This window comes from Bombina bombina, chromosome 6 (genome assembly GCF_027579735.1).
Source record: "Bombina bombina isolate aBomBom1 chromosome 6, aBomBom1.pri, whole genome shotgun sequence".
In the NCBI taxonomy this organism is placed as follows: Eukaryota; Metazoa; Chordata; class Amphibia; order Anura; family Bombinatoridae; genus Bombina; species Bombina bombina.
In genome coordinates, this window is record NC_069504.1 from 645,087,542 (window position 1) to 645,100,763 (window position 13,222).

The 13,222-nt window shown below is 44.5% G+C and overlaps 1 protein-coding gene across 1 annotated transcript in view; it reads left to right on the forward strand.

The window, feature by feature from the left end:
• Positions 1–9,711, forward strand: part of WDR93 (WD repeat domain 93) — a 121,703-nt gene extending 111,992 nt beyond the window's left edge. The window contains exon 16 of the mRNA XM_053719358.1: positions 9,558–9,711. Within this exon, the coding sequence (XP_053575333.1) occupies positions 9,558–9,660 (103 nt within the window). The 3' untranslated portion in view covers positions 9,661–9,711. The remainder of the gene's footprint in view (positions 1–9,557) is intronic.
• The last annotated feature ends 3,511 nt before the right edge of the window (positions 9,712–13,222 follow it).

Here is a 13,222-nt window from a genome sequence, read left to right on the forward strand (position 1 = left end):
CTCGAATCTGGACCATTTTGCAGTAAGAGTCTCAAATTCTCTTAAAAGTGGGTTGTAATTGGCATGAATCACATTTTTTGGGTCAGGTGAGAGGATAACCCCCAAGTGTTTCAGCTGGCTTGTAGACCAACTGAATGGGTAGGACTCTTTGGGTTGGGAGAGCTGCGCCGAGGGAAGATTTAAGGCCAGAGCCTCCGTTTTTGTGAAGTTAAGCTTATAATAAGATAGATTGCCGAACCTTTTAAGAATCTTGAATACCGCCGGTAGGGAAGTCTCAGGTTCTGTGACAAACAGGGTAAGATCATCTGCAAATAATGCAAGTTTCTGTAAAGTGTCATGCATCAATAATCCTTGTACTTCGTTCGACTGTCTGATCATTATTGCCAAAGGCTCGATGATAAATACAAAAAGGAGTGGGGACAGCGGGCACCCCTGTCTGGTTCCGTTCATGATATCGAAGGGTTTGGAGCAAAATCCCTTCCCTCTAACCCTAGTTGAGGGATTAGAGTACAGAGCCATGATGGCTCTGATAAGATGGACTGGGAACCCAAAAGCTCTTAAGACTTCCTCCATGTACTCCCACCGTACCCTGTCAAACGCTTTTTCTGCGTCTAGTGACAGGGCAACTAGTGGGAGCCCCAAGGAAGCAGATTCGGTAAGTATATCTAGCAATCGGCGTGTGTTGTCCGAGCCTTGCCGGCCATGGACGAAGCCCACCTGGTCTAGATGGACCAGAGAGGGAGGGCCCTGCTCATCCTGTTAGCCAATATTTTGGAATACATCTTAATATCCACATTTATCAGGGATATAGGGCTATAACTTTTGCAGCGACTTGGGTCCTTACCCGGTTTGGGGATGGTCATGATCTCTGCCTTTAAATATTCCCTGGAGAAGCGCCCCATCTGAAAGGCCGAATTAAAAACAGAGACCAAGGTGGGACTAAGTTCTGCTGAGAGCTTCCTATACAAATTGGAGGAGAAGCCATCGGACCCCGGGGCTTTATGCAGCTTCCGCTCTTTGATCGCCTGAGTTACCTCTGCGATATTAGGGCAGACAATAGTTCATCTGCCTCAGTGGAGACTTTAGGTAAGTTATGATCCTGTAAGACCTTTTGTTATGTCCTCCCTAGGGAGAGTCTGCCGTTGTTCTGAGGACGATATTTGATAGAGTCTGCTGTAGTAGTTCACAAAAGCTTCTCCAATATCCCTAGGGGAGTAACACCTCCCAACCCCTTTTTGGATATAGGCTATTGTACTCATTAGCGTTTTCTGGCGTAGCCTATTCGCTGACAGGCGATCTGCCTTATTGCTACTATGATAGAACTTCATTTTTAAGTACTTAAGATTCGTCAAACAGGTTCTTACGGTTGTCATGGCAACACGCCTCTCAACATACATCGAGTCTCAAGCATCTAATACAGAAGGCATGTCCTAGAGGCCATAAACAGCATTAGATCCTAAGCAATAGGGAAATATAACAAGCCATGAGTGGCACCTCTTTTTATATAGTTTGAACAACAGAAAAAAAGAAAAGAAAAAAAGAAATGAGTTAGCAAGTGGTGATCATACGGCCTAACTTTCGTGTAAAGATTCTAAATAGGGAAAAGTAGGCCTTTATGTGTCCACAACCTACATAGCAGAACATAAAACAATACAATTTAACACAAAAGAAATATTATTATTCACCTGGTTCATAATCTCCATTAGGAGGTTTAAGGAGTTGCTTTAATTACCTAGTGCAACAGCATCCAGGTGAGTATAAAAGAAGTTCTGACTAGTAAAAAAAAATATATTCAGAGGCAACAGGGAGAGAGAGAAGAGAAAGAAAAAAAAAAGGGGGGGAATACGGGGAAGAAGGGGAAACAGCTGCAGAAAGCCTGAAGGGGCAGACCACACCTTTTTTATGTCGGCACTTTTGTCCATATTCTGTTATTCCCTAATTGTCTGCTCTCACCCAATCTTCCCAAGCTACCCAGACCTGGCCATGTAATCCCAATTTACCCATAGCTTTTAGAGAGTATTCTTCCATTGTTCGAATATATTCAATGATGTCCCTAACCGTTCCCAGCCAGCTTCTCGCTATGCCCAATTTTGTAGCTAGAAGGATGATAATACACAACATTCTCTCCAGTTGGGTCAGTTTCCCTAGCCCTTGATGGAAGAGGGCCGTGTCTGGTGTCAGTTTGTGGATTAAACCCATTTGGTCAAGTACCGTCGCCACCTGATCCCATACCTCCCTCAATTTGCTGCAACTCCACCAAATGTGGAAGTGAGATCCCCTCTGGCCACATCCTCTCCAGCACTTATTCGACTTTTGGGGGAAGATCTTGTGTAATTGGACTGGGACCCTATGCCAGCGCAGCACTAACTTGATAAACAGTTCATATAGCGTGACACAATGTATTGCCGCTCTTGTAAATTGTATGGCTTTTTGCCATTCTAATTCAGTATGCGCCCGCCCCATTTCTCTCTCCCACTCCAGGACATGGAACACCCTTACAAACCCTTCTGAGTCCAGTAGTATTTGATAATGAATTGTCAGGACTTTACAAAGTGGCTTCAGCAAGCCACCTTTTTTTCCACTGGGTCATTTCTCTTGGTTTGTGTCTCTTGAATCCCCACACCAAAATCATAGAGACTAGTCTAAAATATTCAAAATGGTGCTTCTTAGGAATATCTACAGTTGACAGACCGAAGGCCTGTGATGCCAAGCCGTGTGGTGAGTATAGATCCTGGATTTGTTTTAAGCCCCATACGGACCACCCCCGAGGGTCCGAGTTTGGTAAGAAGAGCAATAGCGCCCTGACCGAATGAGCAGGGGATGGGTGTGGCACGACCTGTGCTAAATTTTGGAGCTCCCTCCATGTTTTAATGCAGGCCTTAATAATAGGGTTGTCCACACCCACAAGTGCATCAGCATGCTGTGGGACCCATATGAGATTCTCGAGGAGTAAGCCCGCTGGGAGTACTGCTTGTTCAAGCTGTCCCCATCTGGTATCTTTGGATGGTGTCCCCCAAGCCGCTATATGAGAGAGCATGGCGACTTTATAGTAAGTACGAACATTAGGGGCTGTCAGACCTCCACTTAGGATAGGTCTTTGCAGCTTCTGCATCGCGATCAGCTGGGGTTTGCCCTGCCAGATAAATCTGTTTATCACCGATTGGAAGTGATTCAAAGTATAGTTCGGAATCATCAGTGGGATGCACCGAGAGAGGTATGTGGCCTTAGGTAATAGCATAATTTTTACCGTCTGGATTCTCCCACTCCATGAAATCTCGAATCTGGACCATTTTGCAGTAAGAGTCTCAAATTCTCTTAAAAGTGGGTTGTAATTGGCATGAATCACTTTTTTTGGGTCAGGTGAGAGGATAACCCCCAAGTGTTTCAGCTGGCTTGTAGACCAACTGAATGGGTAGGACTCTTTGGGTTGGGAGAGCTGCGCCGAGGGAAGATTTAAGGCCAGAGCCTCCGTTTTTGTGAAGTTAAGCTTATAATAAGATAGATTGCCGAACCTTTTAAGAATCTTGAATACCGCCGGTAGGGAAGTCTCAGGTTCTGTGACAAACAGGGTAAGATCATCTGCAAATAATGCAAGTTTCTGTAAAGTGTCATGCATCAATAATCCTTGTACTTCGTTCGACTGTCTGATCATTATTGCCAAAGGCTCGATGATAAATACAAAAAGGAGTGGGGACAGCGGGCACCCCTGTCTGGTTCCGTTCATGATATCGAAGGGTTTGGAGCAAAATCCCTTCCCTCTAACCCTAGTTGAGGGATTAGAGTACAGAGCCATGATGGCTCTGATAAGATGGACTGGGAACCCAAAAGCTCTTAAGACTTCCTCCATGTACTCCCACCGTACCCTGTCAAACGCTTTTTCTGCGTCTAGTGACAGGGCAACTAGTGGGAGCCCCAAGGAAGCAGATTCGGTAAGTATATCTAGCAATCGGCGTGTGTTGTCCGAGCCTTGCCGGCCATGGACGAAGCCCACCTGGTCTAGATGGACCAGAGAGGGAGGGCCCTGCTCATCCTGTTAGCCAATATTTTGGAATACATCTTAATATCCACATTTATCAGGGATATAGGGCTATAACTTTTGCAGCGACTTGGGTCCTTACCCGGTTTGGGGATGGTCATGATCTCTGCCTTTAAATATTCCCTGGAGAAGCGCCCCATCTGAAAGGCCGAATTAAAAACAGAGACCAAGGTGGGACTAAGTTCTGCTGAGAGCTTCCTATACAAATTGGAGGAGAAGCCATCGGACCCCGGGGCTTTATGCAGCTTCCGCTCTTTGATCGCCTGAGTTACCTCTGCGATATTAGGGCAGACAATAGTTCATCTGCCTCAGTGGAGACTTTAGGTAAGTTATGATCCTGTAAGACCTTTTGTTATGTCCTCCCTAGGGAGAGTCTGCCGTTGTTCTGAGGACGATATTTGATAGAGTCTGCTGTAGTAGTTCACAAAAGCTTCTCCAATATCCCTAGGGGAGTAACACCTCCCAACCCCTTTTTGGATATAGGCTATTGTACTCATTAGCGTTTTCTGGCGTAGCCTATTCGCTGACAGGCGATCTGCCTTATTGCTACTATGATAGAACTTCATTTTAAGTACTTAAGATTCGTCCGGGCTTGTTCCATTTCTAGGTCTCGGATTTGAGCCTTTATAGACTGCCACTCCTCAATATCTGAAGGGGAGGTACTGGCCCCGGCCCACTCCCTAATGGAGACCAGCCTGCTGTATAATTGTGCCAGCGTCTCGCCTCTTTGTTTTCTGTTCTGGGACTCCTTTTTATAAGGATTCCTCTCATATAGGCCTTCAAAGCTGACCAAACTGTGTGCGTTTACGTTGAACCTTAGGAAATCTAGAATTCCCTGGACCACTCAGGCATAAGGACATCTTGAAACAGATGTTCTGGCATACGCCATCTCCTGGGCCCCTCTTGGGCAATCGTTGGGTCAAGACTGACCACCACCAAATCATGGTCTGACCACATGCATGGCACTATAGTAGAACCTTGAACCATCTGCATTGCCCAAGGGTCACAGAAGACATATTCCAGCCTGGAGAAGGAAGAGTGCAGGCTGAGTAAAAAGTATGGTCGCAAGCATCTGGGTGCAGGGCCCTCCAAATATCATGCAAATCTTATTGGGCTGTCAATTTTCTAAATCTCTGAGATATGAAATCCCTTTTTTTATCCCCTCTCTGCATAGCATTTCCCCTCCTATATCTCTTGGGGTCCCAAATCATGTTAAGATCGCCAGCTAGGAGGATGTGGCCCTGTTTTACTTTATCCACAGTCAGGAGCAGCTTCCTAAGGAAGCTAGCTTGGTTAGTATTGGGCAAATAGGCTGCAACTAGAGTATACATTATACAATTTAGGCGGCACACACATATCGCATATCGGCCTGTCAAGTCACAGTCAGTATATATGGGTTCATATGCTATTTGGTTCGCTATCAGTATCGTCACCCCCCTTGCCTTCTTGTGGAAAGTGGATGAAATTGTAACTGGGTATCGTGGTGTTTTAAATCTAGAAACTCCGTTGTCAGTCCAGTGGGTCTCCTGAAGGAAAGCCAAATCAATATGTTGGGTCTGGAGGTACATTAGCAGTAAGCTCCTTTTTGTCGGAGAATTGAGGCCCTTAGTGTTTAAAGTACAGAGTTTCATGGCGGGAATGTAGAATGGGCTGGGTGGGAAAGAAGAGAGAAGAAAAAAAAAGGAAAAAAAGGGGGAGTGGGGATTAAAGTAACAGGAACCTGTTAGAGAAGACAGAGTGGGATACTCGGCGTGGCAGAGACTTCCTAACTCCGCCAATAGTGTGCCGAGGGCTCTGTAGTCCCCTAACCGCAAGTTGTATGCTGGGGGTGCGGAGCTATTCATAGTCCCAACCCCCCCCCCAAAAAAAAAAAGTGAGTTCAAATGAACATTAATAGTTAGATAACATCATTATAAACATATATATGCATTTGGGTATAACTGTAAACCAAGCTCAGCATCAACATACCTATTTAAATACACAGAAAGTTCAAGCCTAATCACAGTGGCAAGGTGTGAAGGCAGCTATCATATAATGTCAATCAGTGCATTCCTTCTTTGTGTCCCCATTACCCAGCCCTCTTTTTCTCGAATGCTACGGCACCCAAACTGACACAAGGAGGCAGGTATCAAATTATCGTCACATCGTGGGCGGGTGCGAACACAACCCCCCCCCCCCCGCAATACCTGGAAAGAAAAACAAAGTAGGGGAACCAAACCCCGTTATAATCAAGACATGCATTAGAATACTTAAACTTATTTTGTGAACACAGGTCTTAATTAGGTCCCTGTCTGGCAAAGCACCTACAGTCTCACTGCCGGTGGGGGTCTGTGACCCTTGATCCAGCCAGAAAGGCTGCCCCACCAGACAGGGGCACGTGTCCCCTTCCCATCCGCAACAGGAGAAGATACAGGCAAGTTAAGTACATATGTGAAACATTAATCATTGTACAAGGGGACGCTTTAATCTTATTGTGAAAGTGAATTCTAATTTCTGATGTCCCCCTCCGGTAATCTATCCCGTTTTCACATTTGGCGGGGGCTGTGACTCTTATTCCAGCCAGGGAGGCTGTTCTTTCTCTGGGTGCACCCTATTGCCAGATGGGAACCCAGAATCCCTCACATAATTGTAGTGAAGGTTTAAACATTTAGGTTAAGTGCACAAATACAACGGTAAACATTTTGACTTGCAGGGGGGCCATGGCAAATCCAGCCCGTTAGCCGCCCCATCCCCAAACCTCTTGTGGTGAACCTGATGGTATACGGCTTCTAGAGTCAGTGTATCAGGCATTTAACTGTGGGCCCCCCGGATTCCATTCTGGGGCGTTTACCCTTAAATCAGGATTCCCCCCAGGCGGATCTGCAGGGACATTGGGATCATTAAAAGGCCTCCTTGGGGAGGCCGGGGGGACCGGATCCTGGTGTTCTAGATGCCATGTCCTCAAGAGTTCTTGCCCCTGTCGGGGTGTCAGAATAATATGTTGTGCTCCATCTTTCAGGACTATCAGTTTAGTCGGGAACCCCCATCTGTACCTGATCTGGTTGTCTCTCAGGGTTCTGGTGACCTCTGAGAAGCTCCTCCTCTGCGCCAGGGTATAAGATGAAAGGTCTGGGAACAGGGAAACATCCCTAAATTGCCCATTGAATTGTGGGGAGCGCAGCATAGCCCTCATCAGTTTGTCCTTGTAGGAGTAATAGTGTAAGCGTGCTATAGTGTCTCTGGGCTTACCAGGAGGGAGGTTCCTAGATCTTGCTGTTCTATGAATCTGGTCTATTCTGCCAGTGTTGCCAGAAGCTGGGCCCAGGATGGATTGGAATAGGCGCTGAGCATACTCTTCTAGATCTTGTGGGAGAACAGACTCGGGGATCCCCCTCAACCTTACATTATTTCGCCTGGATCTGTCTTCCAGGTCTGCCACTTTAGCCTCTAAGAAAGATACTTGGTCTGTCAGGATTTGCGTTTGCCTGACCCAGTTAGCATGGTCCTCCTGCTTCCTTTCTATGATGTCAGTACGCTCGCTGATAGAAGAAATATCTCATTGTAGGTCTTCAAAAGATCTCTCCAGCTTATCAAATCGCCTTGTAAGGGGTCTGGTTTTGGTTTTCAAACATGCGTTGAATGGAGTCAAGCGGTAGAGCAGGGGCATCCCCCTTACTTCTGCCGGGAGTACTCGAGCTAGAGAGCCTACTGTCCAGGTGATCGTCAGGCAGGTCTGATGTGAGAGATTGCTCATCTTCGGGTCTAGCATTATGTCTGTTCCCACGATGATAAAAATGGTCCATCACTGTCTTCCTAGGCCCGGAGTTACCTTTCTGTTTTTTCCTTGCTTGTTGTGACATGTTGGTTGTCAATGCCGTAATTAGTATATCAGGTATATTGGTCAACACTTAGATGTTATCCTCTTGAAATTGAAGGGGGGTGGGGTGGTATGCAGGAACTTTTAAACTGACATTAGGTTAGATATTGAGCCTAGGGTATGCAAATTTGTAGATATCCTGGGGAGGTTCTTCCCTCGGGGAGTGTCTCACATAGCTACAGTGAACTAATGTGCATTAAAGTGTACACTCCGCCTTCCTGACCCACACCTGAGAAATCGCTTACCAAGTGGCCCTCTCCTGGGGAGGTTGTCACCATAGGACGATGTGGGATAAAGGAATGGGTATATGACCCAACAGCCGTAACTCAGCGGGAAAGGCAGGAGAGAGCACCGTGCAAACCTAGGGAAGTAATGAAACGTTAAGCAGTGTTAAGTGGTAGTCCCTTAAATACATTTATACAGTAAACAAACAGGCAGTGAGAGAATAAAAATGGCAACTGTACACAAAAATGACACTACACTTTGAGAAAAGTGCTCAAAGACACCTCAGCTGTCGCAGCAGCTATTGCCATATATGGAAAGATCCTGTAGTGGTAATACTAAGACCCTTGCAGTTATAAGTGAAAATTGCTAGTGATGCTTATTCAAAAAGAGTCACTCTTGTGGACTCCCAAAGGGACCTCGCAAAGCCCCCAGATAGGGTTATGTATACTGAAGGACCATTACCACCCAGGCCCTGTAAATAAAGAAAGTAAGTACTCCTTACAGAGCCCCAGGTCACCCAGAGGAGGGGTAGAAATTAGTCCCGTGGCAAAGGGTACGCAGTTCCTGTAGTGCAGTTCTAGGTTTAGGTGGAACTAGGACAAGGACTGTAAGCCAGGGGGGGCCCTTCGGGCGGTAACAAATATAGCAAACTTTTAAATAGGGGTGGGTCTCAGGCAGCCCCTCCAGCAACCCCCTCTGCCACCACAATGGTTTGTATTATGCTGCTAGAACATGTAAATAAGGGCAGTCAGTGTTAATAAGCCCTAAATAGGGGAACCTGGGTAGCAGCATATGAAATAAAGCAGAGAGGTCTCACCGAAGTCCACCAGGATGTAAGCACCACTAAATTCCACAGCTGCTGCAGGCCCAAGAGATGTTCACCAGGCCGGTCTGGAAGGTGAGCTGTCACCCTGCTTTCCTGGCCGGGGAGTTAGTGCCCAGCAGTGACGATGATTCCCTATATGCAGGGAGTCAGGCAAGGGCTGTAGGCAAGGGGTAGGACTGGGATTACCCCACCGATGGTGGCCACGTGAGCCCTAGTAGCGCTATCCACACTATGTGCTATATATAAGGGCAGATGATAGCAGTTATCTTTATTTGTGAAGCCTCACTGATATAAGGATGTGTGTAAATAAAGTACAGTTTTCACATGGTCAGCAGAGCTATACTGCGTTAGGGATCCTGCACTTCAGTGACTGAGTGGTAATGGAAGTGTTAGGACTCCCCTTTGAGTAGTTAATTAGTTTAAACAGAGAGTTTTTATGGAGGAGCTCTATGAAATGGCAACTGATCTGTACGGCAGTTGGCTCCGCCCCCCGAAAACCTGTTTTTTAACAGACATTAGGTTTGCTTGTTTTGTTTAAATGTTTATTTTTTTTAACCACAATACCTAAATTACATTCTTCCTAGACTATGACTGTTATTTTATTTCTTTACCAGGTTGCAGACATTTTCTGAGAGAAGAAAGCAAATTGCAGAGTCATGGTCTAGTCTTCGAAAACATGCTGCTGATTTAACACGTCAAGTAAAATCAAACGGATAACAGTTGTTGTGTTTTTTTTATATGTCTGTTATTAAAATTCAGTTTCATACAGTTTTGTTGGCGTTTTTATATATATCTGTTAGTAGAGTTACATTAATATTTGCCAGAAGTTCTTCTAAATTGATAAAGATGTCTGGAATACATGCTGCTTGGCAGATAACCTCTAAAAACAAAATTTAGCTTTGTATGTGACTGGTTTGATGATGAGCAAATGATGAAGCCAGAAGAATATAGGCGAATTCCTGATACTGCCATTAAGGACTTTTTATGAAAACTGGACTTGCTTACATTTTAGGGGTCACCGCAGCATTTGGATTAAAGTAGTGCTGAGCGCATGCTTGCCTTTTAAAAGGACAGTAAAAAAAAATTAAGATTGTAATAAAATGGGCCAGATTACAAGTAGAGCGCTAAATATCGCTTTCAAAAAAGTGATATTTGCTCTCCACTGTGTAATACCAGCACACCCTAAAGTGCGCTGGTATTAAAAGTTGTCAGCAATTGCTTGGAAGCATTGCGCTCATGAGAGCGTGCTTCCATAGGCTCCAATGGGAGCCTCATTCTGATGCCATCAGAGACGGCATCAGAACCTAAGCACAGCGAAGGGGGTAAGAAGCACAGCAATGGCAGCAAATGTAAATATACAGTATATGTATATGCTTTTATATATATATATGTGTTAAACCCAGGCACAAAATTCCTTTGGAGACACCAAGTCGTTTCACCAAAAAGGGTATTTGATACAATATACACAGTACACTCTTTTATTTAACATAAGCTTCATTAAAACATTTCCAGGTATACGCATATTGTACATCCTTTTTATCCTATCTCTATCCAGCAGGTTCTCCATGGCTTCTCCACTACCCTTATTCAAATTTCACTAAGGTTTTTTTAAACGCTATTGGTAATTTTTACATCTTTAATCTCTGAGCTCATACACACACAGCAACAGAAGAGAAAAAAAAAGAGAAAAGAAAACAACAACAAAAAAAAGCCCCCCTGCTCTCCACATTCCTCTCAATTGTCAGGGGCCAATCATCTGTTTGGGACTTCCCTATGCCAATTCAGCAGGTAGTCTACCCTTCTGGATCAAAGTCTCAAAAAACCAAGGCCTAGATTTGGAGTTTGGCGTTAGCCGTGAAAACCAGCGTTAGAGGCTCCTAACGCTGGTTTTAGGCTACCGCCGGTATTTGGAGTCAGTGATTAAAGGGTCTAACGCTCACTTTTCAGCCGCGACTTTTCCATACCGCAGATCCCCTTACGTCAATTGCGTATCCTATCTTTTCAATGGGATCTTCCTAACGCCGGTATTTAGAGTCGTTTCTGAAGTGAGCGTTAGAGCTCTAACGACAAAACTCCATCCGCAGAAAAATAGCAGGAGTTAAGAGCTTTCTGGGCTAACGCCGGTTCATAAAGCTCTTAACTACTGTACTCTAAAGTACACTAACACCCATAAACTACCTATGTACCCCTAAACCGAGGTCCCCCCACATCGCCGCAACTCGATTACATTTTTTTAACCCCTAATCTGCCGACCGCCACCTACGTTATACTTATGTACCCCTAATCTGCTGCCCCTAACACCGCCGACCCCTGTATTATATTTATTAACCCCTAACCTGCCCCCCACAACGTCGCCGACACCTGCCTACACTTATTAACCCCTAATCTGCCGAGCGGACCTGAGCGCTACTATAATAACGTTATTAACCCCTAATCTGCCTCACTAACCCTATCATAAATAGTATTAACCCCTAATCTGCCCTCCCTAACATCGCCGACACCTAACTTCAATTATTAACCCCTAATCTGACGACCGGAGCTCACCGCTATTCTAATAAATGTATTAACCCCTAAAGCTAAGTCTAACCCTAACACTAACACCCCCCTAAATTAAATATAATTTTAATCTAACGAAATTAATTAACTCTTATTAAATAAATTATTCCTATTTAAAGCTAAATACTTACCTGTAAAATAACTCCTAATATAGCTACAATATAAATAATAATTACATTGTAGCTATTTTAGGATTAATATTTATTTTACAGGCAACTTGGTAATTATTTTAACTAGGTACAATAGCTATTAAATAGTTAAGAACTATTTAATAGTTACCTAGTTAAAATAATAACAAAATTACCTGTAAAATAAGTCCTAACCTAAGTTATAATTAAACCTAACACTACCCTATCAATAAATTAATTAAATAAAATACCTACAATTACCTACAATAAAACCTAACACTACACTATCAATAAATAAATTAAATACAATTTCTACAAATAACTACAATTACATAAACTAACTAAAGTACAAAAAATAAAAAAGAACTAAGTTACAAAAAATAAAAAAATATTTAAAAACATAAGAAAAATATTACAACAATTTTAAACTAATTACACCTACTCTAAGCCCCCTAATAAAATAACAAAGCCCCCCAAAATAAAAAAATGCCCTACCCTATTCTAAATTAATAAATTTAAAAGCTCTTTTACCTTACCAGCCCTGAACAGGGCCCTTTGCGGGGCATGCCCCAAGAAAATCAGCTCTTTTGCCTGTAAAAAAAAAACATACAATACCCCCCCCCAACATTACAACCCACCACCCACATACCCCTAATCTAACCCAAACCCCCCTTAAATAAACCTAACACTAAGCCCCTGAAGATCTTCCTACCTTGTCTTCACCTCACCGGGTATCACCGATCGGTCCTGGCTCCGATATCTTCATCCAACCCAAGCGGGGGCTAGACATCCACTGAAGAAGTCCAGAAGAGGGTCCAAAGTCTTCCTCCTATCCGGCAAGAAGAGGACATCTGGATCGGCAAACATCTTCATCCAAGCGGCATCTTCGATCTTCTTCCATCTGGTGCGGAGCGGGTCCATGTTGAAACAGCCGACGCGGATCCATCCTCTTCTTCCGGCGTCTCCCGACGAATGACGGTTCCTTTAAGGGACGTCATCCAAGATGGCGTCCCTCGAATTCCGATTGGCTGATAGTATTCTATCAGCCAATCGGAATTAAGGTAGGAATATTCTGATTGGCTGATGGAATCAGCCAATCAGAATCAAGTTCAATCTGATTGGCTGTTCCAATCAGCCAATCAGATTGAGCTCGCATTCTATTGGCTGTTCCGATCAGCCAATAGAATGCGAGCTCAATCTGATTGTCTGATTGGATCAGCCAATCGGATTGAACTTGATTCTGATTGGCTGATTCCATCAGCCAATCAGAATATTCCTACCTTAATTCCGATTGGCTGATAGAATACTATCAGCCAATCGGAATTCGAGGGACGCCATCTTGGATGACGTCCCTTAAAGGAACCGTCATTCGTCGGGAGACGCCGGAAGAAGAGGATGGATCCGCGTCGGCTGCTTCAACATGGACCCGCTCCGCACCAGATGGAAGAAGATCGAAGATGCCGCTTGGATGAAGATGTTTGCCGGTCCGGATGTCCTCTTCTTGCCGGATAGGAGGAAGACTTTGGACCCTCTTCTGGACTTCTTCAGTGGATGTCTAGCCCTCGCTTGGGTTGGATGAAGATATCGGAGCCAGG